General features: G+C 37.0%; 1 protein-coding gene across 1 annotated transcript; it reads left to right on the forward strand.

Moving 5' to 3' along the window:
* Positions 1–12095: 12095 nt before the first annotated feature.
* Positions 12096–19970, forward strand: si:dkey-112a7.4. The gene is made up of 3 exons (XM_038304032.1): positions 12096–12393; positions 12673–13004; positions 18586–19970. Exons 2-3 carry the CDS (start codon positions 12824–12826, stop codon positions 18663–18665), a joined length of 261 nt encoding a protein of 86 aa, XP_038159960.1. The 5' UTR covers positions 12096–12393; positions 12673–12823; the 3' UTR covers positions 18666–19970.
* Positions 19971–20789: the final 819 nt, after the last annotated feature.

Raw genomic sequence — 20789 nt, forward strand, 5'->3', positions numbered from 1 at the left:
TTTCTGTGTTTTGGTATAAATACAAGAAGGTCAGATGGTAAACAGGGCAGCTCTATTCCCATGACTGTTAACTAATTATGTAAAATATTCTTGGAACTTTTAACTTCAGACTTGAAATATTCTTAAGTGAATAATAGATTTAAGGATTACTCAATTAAAGTCCAGACTGTACAGTATACATTTTAAAATTGATGGGAATCCCTGGAACTAAAGGCTTCCCCTCAAGATTTTTTGGTCAGAACTATATGTAGTTTTTTTTCTTCATAAGTAATTATGAACGAAACATGTCTGATTACCTTAGAAGCCGAAATAAAGTCTGGCTGACATTTTTTAACCTTTTTTAAAAAAATTTAACCTTTTTTTATACTACATAAAACTTCAACAAAGTAGCAAGAATAATACTAGAATAACAAATCTGTACTCTCTATCAGTTCTAACTTTCAACCATACAGCTTTCACAGTTGGATTTCCACATAAATAACACACCTCAACTTTCACTTATCTGATTGTTTATTGTACTTTTAAAAGCAAGCATAACAGCCTTCAGAAGGGACAAAAGCTAGTGGAATCTTACCCGTATGAGGGCTTTCAAGCTGACACACTGGATCTTGCTGTAGATTACTAGAATGAGCATCCATGGCAAAACAGAGATAAGCATGGTTCACATCTGCTCCTAAATAGAGGTGCTAATTACTTACAGAAACAGATTGGTCAAATGCAGAAATGAGACAGTAAAAAAATAAATGCTGATAGGAAAAAAAAACAGTCTAAATCAATTATGTCCTTGCTTCACATTGGATTAACCATTTATTAATTAACAGATGTGTCAAGTAACAAAGACTTAACTCAAATTACTTATTTTTATTCCTACTTCTGACTTCTACTCATTACATTTTCACACAAGTATCTGTACTTTCTATTCCTTACATTTGTAAAAAGAATGTTACTCGTCACTCTTGGCTTTGGTTTAATGTTTATAAATATTTATTTCACGTCATGTGCACCATCCAATGCAGATCATTGGCTTCATCCACATCTAGTGAAAACTAGTGTAATTGGATGAGTCATATAACGCAAACACTTATTGGTTAGCTAACGGAAATCATCAGAAGCAGCAGGTGTTCTTCAAACTGCAAACGTGAATTGTCCATGCCATGCTACAATGTGGGATGCAGAAAAAGATGTTGAAACATCTGAAAGGTCGGACACAGGCGAGAGCGTATTGGGAGATGAAGATGGAGACCAACAAGGCCTCCCTCATTCTTGGCCCCATCTCAAAGAATTTTTTGAAATAGTCAAAAAATTGAGCTTTCAATTCATATAGTGGCATCTAGCTGTTTTTATTTTAAAGGTTACTTTATACTTTTATTCTTTCAGTAGTTTTTGGAGCACATACTTTTTCACTTTTACTTGAGTAAAGAGGTCAAGTTGATACTTCAACTTTTACCAGAGTGTTTTTAAACTGCAGTATCTATACTTCTACTTACTGTAAGTAACAAATGTGGGTACTTTTGACACCCCTTACACTCAGGCAGTTCCTTAGTATTTACTGTGCAATGGAGAACAGAATCAAAATGAGGAGGAACCCAATGAGAATATGCACAAGTCCTAGCTGTTTGAATGTTTGTATGCTTCATCTTCACCTACTGAATGAGTTTTCTCCTAAATACAATACATTGATACACTAACATTCAAGCAATAAACTAGTTTCCCCTGTAATTTCTGCATAGTGTTATCTAAAAGCTTGAAATAACTTCATCATGAAAGTTGTGGTAGAAAGTGTTAGATAGCGCTATCACTGCTACCATCTTTAGCCTGTGTGACTGGTTGGAAACATATACATAACAAACTACCTTAAATCAAACGTATTTTTATTTTTTACACCCTTTGTTATGGTGTGTCATATCTGGTTAGCATTACATCAGAGTTTAAATAGATTTTTTTTGCAGATTTAGTGTAACACATTTCTAAAGGTTTGCATGACAAACATTTTCTTGCAGGTTGTTCTCCAAATTTTATTTTGTTTATTTAAGAAATTTGAGTAGAAACAATATTCACATTTTTATAAATAGTATTACATGTAGAATTAATTTGTAAACCAAAGAGAGTTCATATGATCTTCTGTTATCTGAGAATATGTATAAATGTCTGTTTTTTAATGATAGTTAAGTTTGTATACAAATAATAAATTAAAAGAGCAAATTTTATGTTTGAAGAACTATTATATTTATTAACATTTCAACAACAATATCACAAATATAAGGGGTGGAAATAAATTCATAAACATCATACTTTTAATGGAGTCAAACCCAAAAATACATTTAGTAGAAAAGGTCAATCCAAATGTATTACCGAATAAAGTTTAAGTAAGTATAGTAAAATATTTTCAAAAATGAGTGAAGAAAAAAGACAGAGATTAATATTTTGTAAGAATAGTTTTAAAATAGTTTACAGCACTGTCTTACTATAAGTTTACATTGTAATTTTTTAACAGGAAATGGTTAGATTGGACAGAAGATTTGCTTATACAATCATTTGGTCATACAATACAGATGTTATTGTAGCAGGATTCAGAAATGCAAAAATAAAACATGCAGTTATACAATGCACAGATTATTCGTTATCCCATTTCAGCCATTAGTGGGTATTTTGTACAATCATCCCCTCGTTTATAAAGGCCCTGCTGGAGTATAGCATCGAACAGAATTACAGAATTGTTTTCTCTTTGGAGTTCCTGTAAAGATTAGAGAAGAAAACATGATTAGATAGTGAGCTAAAAAGACAAAATACGCTTAAGCTTCACTTACTGTCTTTCTTCTTTGCTTTGCAGCACAGGCATCTCTTCACAGCCTCTTGCTCTGTATCACTTAAGACTGGAAGTGGATTGTGACAATTCATTTTGCTGAGCCCAATAACTGAAATGACAAAGATGGTTATATAGATGTTTAATACCGAGTTTGCAAAAAAAAAAAAAACTCAAAAAGAACCCCCCCCCCCCCAAAAAACAAAAAAAAAAAACAAAAAAAAACTGTTTAATACCTTAAAGCAGGGGTGTCAAAGTGGTTTTGAGTCCAATCTGAACATGATGACTTGATGAGATGAATGGAGTCTGGTGTGCTTTTGCTTGGTTGGAAAGAAAGCCTGCAGCCGCATGGCCCTTTCTGGAACCACTTTGACACCCCTGCCTTAAAGGCACAATGCGGACTTTGTGACCTTATGAGTGGATGCATATTCATTATTTTAAATGATTCCTCAGGCCACTATACAGCACTTGACACTATCATTGCTACAATTGGGGTTCCCCTTTTGAAATACCCCCTATGTAAGTTGGGAGAAGACGCAACGCCATGGCTAAGTCATGTGAACTAGAAGAAAGCCCCGTCCGACCCAGTGGCTCTTCACTGAAGCTCTGCCGCTGGTCCTCCACGCCCTGTTGCGTGTCCAGATGGTGCTCTCCAGAGAGCAGCAGCGTTTCTGATGATGAACCTAGACGCCTAGCGCGTTCCCCAATCAAAACACATGGCAGGTGTGTCTCCGCAAAGTGTTGACTGTTGCAACAGTACTGCAGCACTTGTGGCCACTAGACACTCCCTAGTGTGCCTTTCAGTAGAAATACATCCATTCATCTTCTGACACGCTTAATCCCAAGTGGGGTTGCAAGGGTTGCTGGTGCCCATCTCCAGCTGTCTACGGGCAAGAGGCAGGGTAGACCCTGGACAGGTTTCCAGTCCATCACAGGGCAAACAACAATTTACACACACTTACACCTAAGGAGAAACCTAACAGGGAGTTCAGGGAGTTTTGCTTTGTTCAGTTTACTCATGCAGACAGCAACATTTTTGCAACCCTGATAATTCTAAAGGAAATATTAAAAGGCTTAGCCAGCCAGTTATTACTTACCTAAGCATGTGCATCTGCGTTTTTCTGCTTTAGTAAATCCAACAGAATTAGATTTATAACAGTGAGCTGAAAAGGAAAAAAGACAACAAAAAATTAATACAAGAGGGAGAAATACACAATCCATACCCAAAATAATGAATCTAATAGATTGTCAATCAGAGAACCTGTTAGATAAGAAATATTTATTCATCTCAATCTGTGTTTTGGATGAAGTACCTGTCCTGTCGGAAAAACAGTTGACCAGTATGATCAACAGAAGAGTGACTCCCATCGGATTAGCCATGGTGTTAGGGTTTCCTGTTTTCACTCGAAGGTCTTTAAAAGCATCTGTCGAACTGCGCAACTACAGACTGCTTTGTACCTTTATTAATCCTTCTTCATGCAGGGCTGCAAAGTTTGGTCATGGAGATCAGTCCTGACATGTCTAAAGAGGAAGGAGGTTGGTGGTAGGTGGGGGTGGTGGTGGGTGGGAGTTAATCATTTATCTGTGCATTAAATCATTAATAAAATCCAATTCAAATCTGAGAGAGGAAGCAAGTCCAGCCAAGTCCTTTTTATCAGCAGATTAGACCCCAAAGGTTTTTATTTAATGAAGATAAAGCTGTAAAAGAATGCATGAGAAGAATTTATATAAAAAAAATGTTTGCATTTCCTTCTTTATGTAATACTTTATTAACAATGTTTTTTAAATTATTGTGATCCCAGTTTGTCTGCTTCTTTTCTTTTATCTCTATATTTTATGTTTTCCTTGTTTAAAATGAACTAAAACGTTTCTACAGATTTTGTTGGAAATTTGTTTTTTTTTTTCTTTTTTGCTATACCATTTTCCTTATTTGTGTTCATAATAGTTCATTGTGTGCTTTCATCAGTTTTTTTCTTACATTAACAGATGTTTCTGCTAAATTTATGCCAGATACTTTCTCTTGACCCTCTGGTTTGGTTAATTATTTTTACATCAGCTCTCCTGCGTTTACTCTCCCCCAGATGCAGCAAAACTTCTCTTTTTACTCTTTTGGTTTACTTGCTATATCTTCTCCTCTATCCCATTATTTATGCTCACTGGTGTCATTTTCTCTACTTTTGATTTCACTGGCTTATTTTTTCTTTTTTTTTTAACAGTTTTTAGTACAACTACAACCTTGGATCTTTCTTTAACCACATTATGACAAAGATACTTGTCATTTCTGATTTTTTTATTCTTTTTAAGAATCAGTTCAAACAACAAAAACCGGATGCCCAATACCTCCCAAAGCTTGCTCCCTGTTTACTTTTGCCATGTAGATGTTATTTAGATACTATTTGGGACATGAAGATGCCACCAGATCAAGTCTTCTAACAGCAAACAGATTTTATTAAACTTTTGATATATAACCATTTCCTCCAATTACTTTTTTCTTGTTTTCCCATTTTGAAGAGTGGTTAAAAGAATATAAAGGATCCTAAAAACACTGATTAACTTAAAAATAAAAACATTCACATAAAGAATGCCCCAGTTATATATTAAAAGGGTTAAAAGGTTTTATTTAACCTCACTTAATAAACTGCTTAAAAAAAGACAATCTGTTGCATGTTTTTCTCGTTTTTATATAAAATAAAGCTTTATTGAAACTTCAAAATCAGTTCGTAAAAAAACACACAGTTACAAAAAAAAAACACATTCAAAAGAAGATAGAAAAAGCAAAAAACAGTAGATCACTATACAAGTTATTACTATACAATGAAAAAGATGTTTAAAATACACAAAATCACTTTTAGACCAACTGTCACTTTATTTTAGTCATAGCTGAGCAGATTTTAGCTTATCATTATGCTTATTAAACCTTTTTTTTTCACTGGGTAGTTTACCTTTTTTATTCTACTTTTATTTGTTTTAATGCAATCAATTATCAATACATTTTCTAACACTTTTGTAGCACTTTGGTCACCTATGTTGTCTTCAATATGGGATAGAAAACAATTGGCTTAAATAATAGCTGTTAATTAATCTTTTCATTATTTTTGCATGAAAACATTTTTTCCACTAAGCCATGAACTTCCTAAACTGTAATTCATATTATTTGCTTCACGGCATTAAATATATATTTCTACAGTAGTTACACCTTTGCAAGCCTAGGAATCTTTACTGGCTTTTTGAACAGGAAGAAGAAATGCTTGAAGAATTATCTGCTAAATAAGTGACTGTAGAAGTTAAAGTTTTACTGTATTTGTTATCGGCTTTTGTTTAATGAATACATCCCTGTGTGGAAAGTTTGCCATCAAAAGGTTCTAGCCTGACATTTGAAGGACATTCTACTGTAGTTGAACAGCTTTTTTGTTCTTTCCTAAAAGTTTTGTTTTCATTGGCTGTTTTATTAAAAAAAAGCTTCTAAAAGCAAAAAACTAACATTTATCTGGTATGTACAGCCTATAACTTTTAATAGTGACCAATTTTTAATCTGTGACTTCAGCTCTAGCTAAGCTGTTTGGTCAGCGGTCCATTTTAATCCCTATATACATTCTTATGATTTTATTTACATGTTATTTTTTATTCCTGGGGAATACGCATTTTACGTGCTACTGAGATAAAAAAAAAATACAGTCAAATAAAAAAAAAACTGTTGAAACAAGGGGGAAATGATAACAGGTCAATGATAACACCTAAAATCAATAATACATTGATATTTTTCGACGAGTATAGCAGGAAATAAGACACTGAGAAACATCAATGCAAATTTCTGGTTAAACCAAAATCCCTTTCACTCCCCCTTGTTTATAAAGGTGTTGGATGATGACATGAGAATCTGCAGAACTCTCTCATGGCTGGGGTTCCTATAAAGAAAGAGAAAAATCAGTAGATGCATCACTTTTTTGCAAATACATTTTTAAAACATTGCGAGAAAAAACAAGGAAAAAAAAGACAGAGTTAGACTTACTCTTTATGTTTAAATTGCAGCAAAGGCAATGCATAAGTTTCCGCATTTCTTTTGGAATGTATAAGTCCGTATGTGCTGGGAGACATCTCTCAACTTTGGAAAAAGAAAACAAGAAAAAAAGGGGTGGTCATATAACATTTTAACCTTAAAACACCAAATGCATCATATTTGAAATGCATTTTTCTGTCATGTGGTACTTTTTCCGTATCGACAGCAATATTTGAAAAACTTTATACAAAAATCTAAGAATTTAATGTTCATTTTTGGAAATGAAATAATTTGATCTGAAAAGATACTTTTTGGTTTTTAAAGCATTAATTATATACCTGCAATATGAATCTATTAACAGTGCTATTAAATTGTTTAAAAGATTGTGGTATTTCACTCACCGTTTTGATGTTCTTTACAAACTTTATGCTTTTGTCCTTCATATGTGGGTATGAGTGGAAAAGGACACTTCATCTTGCCAAAGGAAATCCCTGGAATAAAAGTATCACCTGCTGTGAATCTATAAATATCCAATCTATAATAAACCATTCATCTAAACAAGAAGAGTTAAACAATAAGTGCATATGATTACTTACTGGAGCATCGGCATGAACGAACATTAGCCCTCGTAAATCCAACAGAATCAGATTTATCACCACGAGCTGTAAGGACCGATGAGAAAGAATCAGATCATTTTAGTGGAGAACGGATTTGGAAAAACAGCATCACATGCCCTTAGAACAACTTAAAAAAAAAAATCTCTCTTGTGCACGTACCTGTTCTGTTGGAGAAGCAATCAACCAGAATAACGAGCAGCAGAGTCGCTGTTATAATCTTTGCCATGGTGTCCAGATTCTCTCTTCTCGCTCCAAATGCTTCTGGGAAACGGCACCAAGATGGGCACTTTTATAGCACCAGAACTTCCTCATTCATGAGGGCTGCAGAGTCCTGGATAGGTCATGACATGTCTGATGAATTCTTTTTTTTGTGGGGACAAAGCCTATCTTTGTTTGCTGCTTAGATTTGTTTGTGAAATGTGATGAAGCTGGAGATAGCACCTGCTCCTGCACAAACATGACTCAGTTACCTGAGTCCCAGCGAACTTTCACCAACGACGGTAGACAAAAAAAAACACAACAAGAGGGTCACTTAGATAGGATCTAATGACAGACGATACCGCTAATAACATGCATTATGTCTAATCACCAGAACAGCCCTTTACTTACCTGAACAAAACAAGAATTTCACCTCACAAGCTCGGACGGATGTCAGGGTAGCTTACTAGTTAATCAAATCTTTGAAAACACACAGCCATGAGTTTCTATCTCCACCTTTTATTTCATATATCCATAACTCTCCACTTTGAAATTAGTTTTCAGCTTTTTTTTGCAATCATTTTGTCAAAGTTGTCTAACATTCTGTTCATTTGGTGCAAAATGAATTGAAAAAGTCCCACACTTTAAAGCTTGACAATTGGTGCAGTGCTGTTAAGCATAAAGGCCTCAACTTGATAACTCTTAGCATTCTTCCTGTTATTTTAACAAGATACAACTGCCTAATATCAGTTATTTGACTTGTCGATCTAAGCTGCTGCTGTTGATTTCCATCTGTCTTGATCAGTGCACCTGATAGTAGACAGTGCCCCTGCTGTTCCAGCTGTGTCAGCGCATTTAAGGTACCCGGTAAACTCCAGCTTTGGTGGTTCAAGTATGGTTCAGAATCAGCATGAAGTATTTTCTTTTATCTAATTGGGGCAGATTTTTGAATCTTGGACACAACTGGACAGAGGTACTTTAACTTGGAAATTATATACTGGAACATTTTTGGTACAAGAGAAAGTTTTATGCTTTTCACAGCAATAGCATTCACCTTCTATTTAGATTCATATAATCTAACCAGTGACTGATGGTGCTCTATCAGATGAGCATACCGGGTCAGACCAGCATACCCATAGTCAATACAGATGTGCAAGACGTCAGATTTGTGTTAATTCCATTAGTTTTGAATGAAAAAAAAAGAGTTTAAACTATCTCAACGTGCGTGTATCCCTTTAGTCATGTACAAAAAAATTATTTAAGATCGTCATACGTTTCAAAAAACACCAAAAAATAAGTAATTAAATTGTTTTTTTGTCCATGACTAAAGAGATACATGCCTTTTGAGGTAGTTTAAAGTTTATTTTTCGAACAAAACTAAAGGGATAAACTAAAGGGATAAAGGGGTGTTGACTATACTGGTCTACCTACCTGACAGAAAAACGGTTCACTGAGTGGGATGATGCTGTCAGTAAGCTGCAGGCTGAGCTGAGAAAGGTCACTTTAAGGTTGCAATGAAAGAAAACTTGAACGCTTTGGACAAAAGAAAAGAAAGTGAGCAAATGAAAGTTTGATTATAAACAGGGGTATATAATTAGTATGATGTTTGTTCGTTTTCTTCAATAGCAAAACTTTTTTTTAGGTTAAAGGAGGCATTTGCAACCAGAAAAGGACTCAGAGAGCATAGACCTCCGTTAAGCAGCACATTTACTCCCCATAATGTGACTTAGACTGACAGCTAGAACTCCCACATCATGTGGATCATTACCAAATTTTAATGACTTGTTCCATGACATGAGGCGTCTGCGTGGCTGTAATGAAAGACGATTTGTCTGCAGCCTCTGGTGTCTATTCTGCTCTCCTTCTTTAATTCGCTCTGCTTTCTTCTTTGATCTGCAGAAGAGCGAGGCATGGCTCCCTTTTTTTGTGTATTTGTATTTTTGTCAGTCAGTATAATACTTCTAGATGTTTTGAGTCCGATACTGAAGCTGTCAATACTGCCTGCTCCCTCTGGTTTAAGTGGAGATGCAAGTTCTGCCAAATACCCCATTCTAACAATGTTAAAGAAGGCTTTAAAATTTAACAATTTATTATACCGGTAATCTTGATTGAAATCAACACCAAAGTGATATAAATTTGTCAATAGCATGAAGCGCACCTCTTGTTAAACAATTTTATTAAAATCTGACCATAACTTTTCAACTAATCCTGTTAATAATCTAACCCAGAAACACGACCAAAAACATAATCTCCTTCATTATCTTTAAAAAGGTAGGACTACATAGACAAGGGACTGCAGACATGCAGTGGTAGAAAAAGTACTCAACAGTAGTACTTGAGTAAAAATATTGATACTCATAGTCAAATCTTGCTCAACTATAGGTAAAAGTTACTGGTTCAAAGATCTACTCAAGTTAAAATATTGAAGTACTCACTTATGAAAATACTTAAGTATTCAAAAGTACATGGATTTAAAGTATTCAAAAAAGTATATAAATTACATTCTATAATATCAGTAAATTTCTGTCAATTTCTCTAAAACATTGGTGTCCACATTCAGCCCTTAGGGCTGCTATCTTCCATGTTGAAATTGCATTTAAAAAAAGAAATTAGCAACAGTAGCCTGACGTAGTCCGACTCAATTCTAGTCAGAATATGAGTCTGATACTGCTCCATAGAGCTGTGATTATGGGGGGTGTTTTGAACGAACCAGGAAAAAAATGCCTCTGCACTCAATTGGACAGACCTACAACCAATAAGAGCAACGGAGTGCGTGACGTATGTTAAGCGAGGCATAGTTGCTGTCCACAAAAATCAAAGCGTGCACTTGCACGCCTAGAATAAGAAGATGAGACTTGATCGCGTTTCTCTGTTCCTCTTTTAAAATTAATTTGCTGTCGATATCTTCTAGAACAGACCTAATAGCAGAATCTACTCACCCAAACTCTCCAGCGGCAGCCATTATTGTTGTCACCCAAGCGCGCTTTGGTCACGTGGTTGATAACGTTACTCTTGATCATCTGTCCATCATCGTATAAAGCCCGCCCTGACAATTTGATTGGATCGCCTGACAGTGGGCTTTAATACTCGCGCTACTATGGAGCAGAGCCAGACCGAACTTCCCCGAACTCAAACCTTGTGGGCGGGACTAAGTTCGGACTGGCACCCAGGCTATAGCAACAGTGGATTACAAAATTAAGCCAAGTTGAAAGGAACTAGTAACTAGCAGCTTCCTTAATATTGAATTGAGTAGGAAGTACAATGTTTCACTTTGAAATTGTCAGGATAATTATCATTGATGATGTGTGAGTTCATTGAACATTAACATTAGCTGCCTGTTGCATGGCAGAACTGATGTTTTCCACAATAGTTTATCTGATTAGGAAAGTTTCTCTGTCCGGATATACAGTTATAATCTTCATTACGTGGCAAAGATTTGGAAATGGAATGAGAGCGGCGTCCTTCAACAAGGAAAAAGTGTAATATTTTGATAAGGCTGGAGCAATGGATGTCTACTCATCTGCAAACTTGTATGATGTAAAATAAGAATAGAAATTGAATTTTGAACCAGTTTGAACCAGTTCTTGTTATATATATATATATATATATATATATATATATATATATATATATATGTACCCCTAATAAATACTCAAGTAAAGTAAAGATACTCAAAAAAGTACTTAAGTACAGTAATCAAGTACATTTATTTTGCTACCTTCCACCACTACAGTACAAACATGAATGTCATAATTTTTTCCTGGATGAGTTGATTTTTGATCCAGTTCATATATATATATACATATATATATATATATATATATATATATATATATATATATATATATATATATATATATATATATATATATATATATATTTTTATTTATTTATTTTTATATATATATATATATAAACATATATATATATATATATATATATATATATGTTTATATATATATATATATATATATATATATAAACATATATATATATATATATGTTTTTATTTATTTATTTATTTTTTCAAATCAGTAAGGTATTATCTAAATTGAACCAGTTCATATATATATATATATATATATATATATATATATATATATATATATATATATATATATATATATATATATATATATATATATATATATATATATATATATATATATATATATATGTTTTTATTTATTTTATTTTTTTTTTCAAATCAGTAAGGTATTATCTAAATAATTAGTGGGTAAAAAACAGTCAAAGTCCGAAGATAATTTTTAGAGAATCATCAAAACACCAGGAGGATTATTAACAAAGTTTGGAAGTAGAAATGAGACATGACTGGGGAACTTATGCGTCACTAGTTATCTCTGTAAGCCTGGGTTGTTAAAGTTCACCAAGTCCTCATGCGTGGTTGATAATAAAGCAGAGGCTGTCATTGGCTGCCTCCTGAGTCACTCCGCCATTAAGGAGCCCTCTGAACCCTCCCCTCCTACCGTGTGAGTTTCCTCTGATCAACTGTCGGCATCTTATCCACCGCACTCTGACGTCCCTGGCTGCGTGAGTCAGGACACTACAGGAGGAAATCCCCACGGCAGACAGACACACAGAGAGAGAGAGGCCCCTTTAAATCCACGCAGCTTGTTTCCTCCTCCTTGGTGAGGTTCCAGGAACAGCAGAGAAGCAGAAGCAGAGATCTGCGGTAAACAACAACAACAACAACCCGGCGGCTCTCAGTGGCAATCTGACGGATTCAGCCTTTAAACTGCGGCATCTGGAAAGACACGGTGAGCCTAATTTAGCTTTAGTTAGAGCGGGATAGTGTGTTTAAAAAAAAAAAAAAAAAGTCATGTAGAATTTTACTGTTTTAACCCATAGATTGGAAATAAAGGCAGGTTATTTTACTAGTAGTCGGATTCTTGACGCAGAGGGGAAATAATTTCTCCACCTGTTATATACAGCAGGAGAAGCAGCACTTCTCTCTGTGTTCGCATCACGTTTGTTAATAACAGGCCGCTTTTTCGCTTCAGTTCATTTCTAACCACCGTTTCTACTTTGATCGACAGGCTGTGAGGACTTTTCCTGCTCTTATTTCCATCATTTCGGCGTGTTTTTATTGTTGTTTCTACACGTTGAGAAGCATTGCGGAAGTGTGAGAGGCGACGTCTACGCTCTGGTCTGCGGTGACACCTAGCGGCGGAGAAGGAGAAGTGCAGCATGTACGGAGCGTCAGGAATCCCGGAGCTGATCCCTCACAGCGGGCCTCCCCGGCAGCCCGGCCCCGCTGGGCAGTTCAACCCGGGCCACCCGCAGGGGGACGCACACGACGGCGGCCCGAATCCCCAGAGGCTGGGACAGAGAGCACCGAAACTGGGTCAGATTGGTCGCTCCAAAAAAGGTCAGTTAAATCTTAGATATATAGCTTTATTAATTTATTTCCTGTATATTTTACCCATAAACGGTTTGAGCACAGCAGCTCCATACTATAAAGCATACTTTATACATTTCCTGAGTGCATTCATTTTTAAAACGTCAAATATATATTAAAAAAATTAGATGTCAATTGTGTCATCAGGGGCGGAGCTAGATGGGGCCACCATGGCCACCCTTAGCCACCCCTAGAATTTTTTTCCTCAAGCAGAATATAAAATAAAAAAAAATTTGATTTTTTTAATTAAAAATCACTTCACAACACAAACACTGTACATCAATATACCAACTTTAGATGATTAGTACAGAATTCATGCCCTTTCAGAACCAGATTTTGTTATATGCGATGAATGGATTTCAGTGAAATCATAGATGCTGTAAATAACTATTTTTAAAAAATCTATTAAATTATAAATTGATGTAGATATTAGTACTTGTAAATATCGATTTTATGCAGAATGATATTGTTAAAAGTAGGAAAGTAATGAAGGTGGAAAAGATGTTTGCCCCAGAACTCAAACCTGAAATTTTTTTATCCAATATACCTTTTATCTTGACGGATGTTTAAATATATCAATATGTAGTTTGTCTTTATTTACAAATATAGATGTTGTGCTTGTTCCTGTTGGAACTGTGTAGATTGACCCTGAGGTTCTGGTGCCTATCCACTTTACGCCACACCTCAGTCTACATTGGTTATTGCCCGGCCACCCTTATAAAAATTTTTTTGGCTACGCCTCTGTCCTCACTTACCTTGCTAATGTAGTCAAACATTTTGTGACGCTACAACCACAAAATTTGACGCATTTTGGTAGAGTCCAGGCTCGCACTGGTAATCTGTGATACCAGACATTTGCCGGTGGGCCGGTGCTAATTTCAGCGTCATACCGGCCCCAGCATTAACTCTCCGGCTGAAGCTCCTACCTGTGACAGTAAATAACCCAAGTAGCTCAAGAAGTAATACAATGTTAACTGCTTAAGCGATGCATGCAACATATATAGCCCTTCCTTGTCATGAACATACTTGTGACGGTTGGCATATGGTGTAATTTTTATTTCTTCAAACTGTAAAAGAACAAACCAAATTATGATAAAACTAAAATGCTTTCTTTAAATCAAACTACGATGTTGCTCTTATATTTGGCGAATTTATGTTCAAATATTTTGCAAAAATATGTTTGGGTGAATGATGGCGTTTTGCATCTAAAGGCTGGGTTATACTTCGAAACTAGGTCGTCTGCGTGTGTCGCAGTGAACGCAAAGACGTCCCCGCCCCCTCCGCAGACACTCTGCTGCACCTCTCTCAAATTGTAGGTGACCACAGAGAGTGCCGCAGACAGGAGACATCTGATTGGTCAATTCTACATATTCTTGCTGGCTTGTTTTGTTTTTATGACCGCAATTGCGGAAAACGACTTGTGAAGATGGACCAGCTAGAAGAGCGAGGTGTGCGAGAACGCTGGGACCCTTTTTTCCCCCTGGATCAACACTCTTTTTCGCCCTCATGTCCCTCCGTTGTTGGACTAAACACGCCCCCACTTCACCTCCTCTGCCGTATTTAGACCCACAGCTAGTTCCTGATTGGCCCTCTTGCATTGTGGCGTGGAATAATATAGCACAGACCAGGCTTCAATATTGGGCGTAAATCAAAAATGTCTGCGTCAAGCTCACTGTACACACTGCTGCGGGGAGTATAACCAGCCCTTAACGTTTCCCGTCTTGCGTGCATTGTTGCCAGGTTGGGATGTTTCCCAATAGGATGGCCGTCTATGGGTAAAAAAATTTTTTGTTTAGATTTATGGCCTAAGAGCTCCATAGACTTTGGTTCAAATTGGGCGAGGTTTCGTATATCCGGGTGGATTAATTTCGGTTGGAAAACATGAGTCGCTGTTTGTACAGTGACGGCGCTGGTACATGGGAATATGGTTGCTGCGCATGTTGCTTCAGTTATTGCTTCACTTCAGTGGATGGGCTAAAAATCATGGAAAGGGTTGGCAAAGGGGGAGCGGAGAAGATTCAGGACAAAAAGCAGATGCTTTAATATAGATCGGTTAATCCACAATGTGTTTTAAGTTTCAAACGCACACGTTTGACTGTGCTTCTATTTTTTTCCCGGGGGGGGGGGAGTGATTCGGGGTCTGTAATTGGCATGGTGTAAAGGGAAAAATGCCGGGACCGAAAATCGTTCCCAGTCTGAGCCTGGTAGAGTCCACTATGAGGTGGAAAGAATTTTTTTTAAATCAAAAATGGCTGAAAATATCAATCCAAATTAAATGCAGTCTTATGAGGTATATTTATACCACATATGATCATTTTTCTTTATGGGTCTTCAATTGCTGTGGTTCAGTCTAATTGGATTGTGATCATCTATTTTAGTAATAATAAGGTTTACATGATATTATCTATTGTATTTAACTGTAAACATTAACTGAGGCATTAATTTACCATCCCCACACTAGCTCTGTCCATTAGGTTGGAGATGTCCGGACAAAAGGTGAATCTTCCTCAGTTTATGCGAATATTCTTTATTTACCTCAATCTCCACATAACATCTGCTTGAAAAAGAGATTTCCACAGCATATTGACGGCATCACTGTATTTAGCTATTTTAATTGCAGCATGAATTGTTCTTCCTAATAGGGCCGAACGATTTTACCAACAATTGTAATCGTAATTATTTTCAACCAGTAATAGGATGGTAATTTTTTTTTTTTTTTAAATCTCTTTTTCCTTTTAGACTAACCAGCATGTAGATGATTCACTCCAGGGTCCCAGTTGTTTCATGATCTTGAAAGCCTTTGCAAAATCCATTGTTGCAGGTTTTTACTGTAACGTTTGTAAATGTGCTTGCTTCTACTTGCATGCTACTTGCTAGCTGGAAGTTACTTTGACCTTTTTTGTCGCAGAAACTTTCAACATATTACCATGACCTAAAGTGCTGGAGTGAGGGGAGGAAAAAGAAAAAATCTATTTGTTTTGTTAAATGTAATTCGACCAAAATGTAGTGCCTCTGCGGATAAACCCCCCAAAATATTTAGTTAAATTGCGACTATATAGCAAAGGGAAATAATTACCCAGCCATACCTCCCACCTACATTTCTAGTTATCTTTTGCTATTAAGCTCATTTTTGCTCTGTTTGCTATGTTGCCTGCATGGTATATTATAAAGAATTTGAAGTTTCTTCCAAATAAAAAAAAAAAAAAAAAAAAAAGAAACAGATTAGCGTACTGAACAGCTGATATTGGATCTGTCTTGTTGATAGAATCTCCAACCTGAGTTGTGGATCTCTGCTGGTCATTCAGAGAGAAAATGTGCCCCATAGCTGCTTCTGATGAATGCTTTAATTGTTTGGCCTGTCATTTAAGGTGGATTCCCTTAACCAGAGTGGTACCTTCATGCTTATAGACTTACACATGCTGTCCGTCTACTAATAACGGGTCCTCTCGGCAAGTGGTGCCCTTGAATTTTATCCAGGAGTACACCTGTGTAAAAAAAAAAAAAGAAGGCTGAATACGAATGCATGACACATTTCAAACCCTATATGTTTACGTCCATTTACAAATAGAACACTAAAAAATAAAAACCACTGGACTTTTTTCCCCCCCAAGTTTGAAAATGTTTCGCTTCTCATCCAGGAAGCTTTTCCAATTTAAAATGTCTGGAGTAGCATGGAGCTCCAGGCTTTTATAGAGTAGCCCAACAAAGCATTTTATGGCTTAGAAAATATGCAAATTGAACGGAAACAGGTACTGGGAGATCATTGTTGGCCTGCGAATTAACCCGAAACTGGCCCACGCTTCTGTAATGGCGACTCGTTAGGGTCGTTATTGGCCTGCCTTGCAGGAGTGATATTTTGACCACCTGCATGGCGATGAGGATTTAGGTGATAGTGGGAAATAATCAACTCTAAAGCTTTGTTATAGGTTTTTGAGAGCCAAAACCTGAGCCCACCCCTCTGTTCAAAGTTGGTTAATCTGTGTTTCTCTGCCAGATAAAATTAAATACATGAAAGTTTATGATTGTAAAGAACTAAAATGAGAAAATATGATTACTGTTATGTGTATGCTGATAAAAGGACGTAGTGATGGGAGTTTGATATATAAACCTTATAAAATGTTTCCAGGGCCTCTTAGTAGAGAAAAAGACCCACAGCATTACTGATACTGATCCACTTTACTCTACAGCTGAGGGGCTTTCCTACAAATTCATCATTTGTCTTAAAGGAATAGTACACCCAAAACATGATTAGCCTTCATTTTCTACTCACCCCCATACTGAACAACACTCTGGAGTACTTTTTTGATATCTCAAATGCATCTGGAGATCTGGGAGGCTTCTTGCTGTCTGCTGACATTCAAATAATGGAGGTCTATGGTGACCGAGACAGAAAGGTCCATAAAAGTCCACAAAAAACGTGTCAATATTCCTCCATACTGGTCGTCCAATGTATTCCAAGTGTCCTGAGTGGGTAGCGTCCATAATTTACTCGAAACTAAGTCATTTAGAATGTTTTTAGAGCATAAACAGTAGTGTATAGGATTTCCTAAAAGCGCGTTCTGGAGTCTACGGAAACCGCGGCAGACCAAACCAGACGAAAGTGCGCATTCAGCTCGGCAAAGAACTCATGCTCTTCCTCAACACTGAAGTCCTCAGACATTTTTCTTTCGTTGTTTCTTTCTTTGCACAGGTAAACAGCACATTTCTTCTTCTACGCTTGCATTATCGTCAGAGCAGACGCTGAATGCGCACTTTCGTCTGGTTTGGTCTGCCGGCTTCCGTAGCGTCGTGAACGCGCTTTCAGGAAATCCTATACACTACTGTTTATGCTCTAAAAACATTCTAAATGACTTCGTTTCGAGTAAATTCTGGATGCTACCCACTCAGGACACTTGGAATACATTGGACGAGCAGTATGGAGGAATATTGACACGTTTTTGTGGACTTTTATGGACCTTTCTTCCTCGGGCACCATAGACCTCCATTATTTGAATGTCAGCAGACAGCAAGAAGCCTCCCAGATCTCCAGATGCATTTGAGATATCAAAAAAGTACTCCAGAGTGTTGTTCAGCATGGGGGTGAGTAGAAAATGAAGGCTAATCATGTTTTGGGTGTACTATTCCTTTAAGCCAGAATCAACTCCCGTGTTTTGTTCTGGGGGGAAATAAAATGAACAAAAGGCTTCTGCAGAGAAAGCAGCTCAGTAGAAAACACATTATAGGAAGATGGATAAAAAACAAAAAACCCAAATCATCATGGAGCCAGCTGTCTGCCCAGAGCTGTTTCTGTTCTTCAGCAAGCAGAGGTGGTGGAGTGAATATTTGAGCCAAATTCACAAATAATCCACCCAGGAGGAATGCGCATCCAGTCTGTTTTCTGATGGAAAATAATCCACTTTTAGATGTTAATCATCAAGTATACTGACAAAACTTGTAGTTAAAAAAAAAAATCCATCCAAGAAGTCAAAGAAGCAAGTTTAATAATAAAAGATATTGAATAAATATTCCCATTTCAATGTTAAAGTGTAATGTCTTCCTTCTTCTGTTACAGTGGACCTGGATGATGAAGACCTGGACGACCTCATGAACAACAACGGCCAGTGCCCCGTCTCTCTGTCACCAATCTCCTAACTTCTCAGAAGTGCCAAAAAAAACACCCCAGAACAGAAACCCTCTTCCCATCAGCGCTCTTGGTCCCGAGTGTCCTCCTAGAGCTCCTGATGGCTCCACGCCGGCTCATTTAGTGCTGGCCGAAGCCTCCCTCCTCCTTAGGGGGGCCCTGATTGTACATATTATGTATCTAACTGCGCTCAGACTGTGAATGAATCGTACTGCGTCTCTCTCTGTACCTCTGTAGGTTATGGGCTGTCAGGATTTGAAGGTTTTTTTAAAAAAAAAACACAACTTTCTGAAAAAGGGCTTCATTGCTGCTGTTACACCTGACGTAGATGGCAGATGATCAGCCGGATATGTCAGACGACGGTTACTGATTCTCCGCAGGTTTGTCGTGTGAAGGAACATGAGCCTGTTAATGTGTATCACCCAGGGGAAAGTATAAGCTTTGATTGCGTCACACGGGCACAGATCAGAACAGTGTAGCTATTCTGCACTGAGGGAAAGCTCGCTACTTAAACTGAGAAGACTACTGCAAATTATTTATTGTTTAGAGAAAAATATAAATATATTTTGTTGTCCTTACTACTTTTTTTTTCTTTCTTTTTCTTTTGTACATTGTCATCCAACGATGAGATTAATGACGTTTCTCAGTGGTGCACTTTGTGGGAATGCCTGTCATGTGCTGTAACGTCGCAGAAACCAATGCATGAGGTCTGTGCAAGCATCCAACCTGTTATCCTGTGATTTAAGGGCTACGTAGTAGTTTTCCTAAACCAAAACACTGTTTTTGCAGAGCTTGTTTGTCTCCCCAGCTGCAGACTCAGCAGGAAAAGTTGTCACAATCAGCAAATTTTTTGCACTTTATTTTTTTTTTTTCTCTCTCTTTACATTTAAGGCAAATAGCCACGAATAATAAATCAGATTTTATTGCTAAAGGAATTCTGATTCGCATGCTCGAAGCTTATGTGTTATTTATGGAGTCGTATTTTGTTTTTGTCACAGCTTCTTTCAAAGTCAGGCACATTATTTAAAGCTTGTAATTATCGAATAAGATCATTGAAAAGCGGCAGCTCTGATTGGCCGTTACAGCGAAGGCAATCTAACATGTTTTTTTGGGGGGGGATTTTCCAGTGGAATAAGACGTAATGGGGCTTTAAAGGCTCGTGGTTGCGGTCGTGGTTCACTGCTGGTGGCTGTTTCACGCAGCGCCGCATTTCACAGCTCGGTCTCGGACTCTCAGACCGGCGTTGAGGTTGCCTTTTGCATGAAAGTAATCAACTTTTCATGATACTTCTCTGGAAATAAAAGTGTGAATCCTTATAAAGTCTCTCTTTTATTTCACAAACGTTACCATGAGCAAAAAAAACTTGTGTTAAATATTTGCTGTTTATTACAGTTTTAGTTCATAGGATTTGAAAATGGAGCAAATATTTGATTAATAATTATCATTAAAAGTTCCTACATTTGCTCTGATTATTTGAAAAACAAAATGATTGTTTCAGGGCAACTGCTGGGGGTGGCGATAAATATTGATTTTTATCATCAAACACAAATATGTTATTTCAAATATTGACATATGAGAGTGTTAGGTTTCACTTAGGACTTTTTGGTCACCTTTACCACAAAGGGCAATAAATTTTGTCTGAAATAAAGGTAGTTCATCTTTTTCAAATATCACTTCAGGTTTGATTTGTGCAGAATCCTTTTGGTTTTGGAACCAGTGTGCTTTACTCATAAGGATTGGAGAATTCAATTCAGTTTATTTATAAAGCGCCAATTCACAACACATGTCATCTTAAGGCACTTTACAGTTCACCAGATCATACAGTCAAATTGATTCAAAGTTTTCTATCTAAGCCAGGAAAACCAGTTGATTGCATTGACTATTTGATTCGAATACAATCCCTCACATTAAGCATGCTTGTAGCGACAGTGGAGAGGAAAAACTCCCTTTTAACAAGAAGAAACCTCCAGCAGAACCAGGCTCAGCCTGAGCGGCCATCTGCCGAGGCTGACTGGGGTTCAAGGAGACAGAAGCAGAGATACAAAAGGCAACTGTAAAATGCGGCCCCATCCAGTAAACACACAGCCAGGCAGACGAGCTCCGAGCCAGCTCCCATGCCAGAGGATGAAGAGCAA

This window comes from Cyprinodon tularosa, unplaced genomic scaffold (assembly GCF_016077235.1).
Source record: "Cyprinodon tularosa strain WSP-4 unplaced genomic scaffold, ASM1607723v1 ctg523, whole genome shotgun sequence".
NCBI classification, from domain to species: domain Eukaryota; kingdom Metazoa; phylum Chordata; class Actinopteri; order Cyprinodontiformes; family Cyprinodontidae; genus Cyprinodon; species Cyprinodon tularosa.

Coding starts and splice junctions, on each gene's coding strand:
- si:dkey-112a7.4 (XM_038304032.1), top strand. CDS start 12,824: ATGTACGGAGCGTCAGGAATCCCGGAGCTGATCCCTCACAGCGGGCCT. Junction 13,005..18,585: donor GATTGGTCGCTCCAAAAAAG/GTCAGTTAAATC, acceptor CTTCTGTTACAG/TGGACCTGGATGATGAAGAC.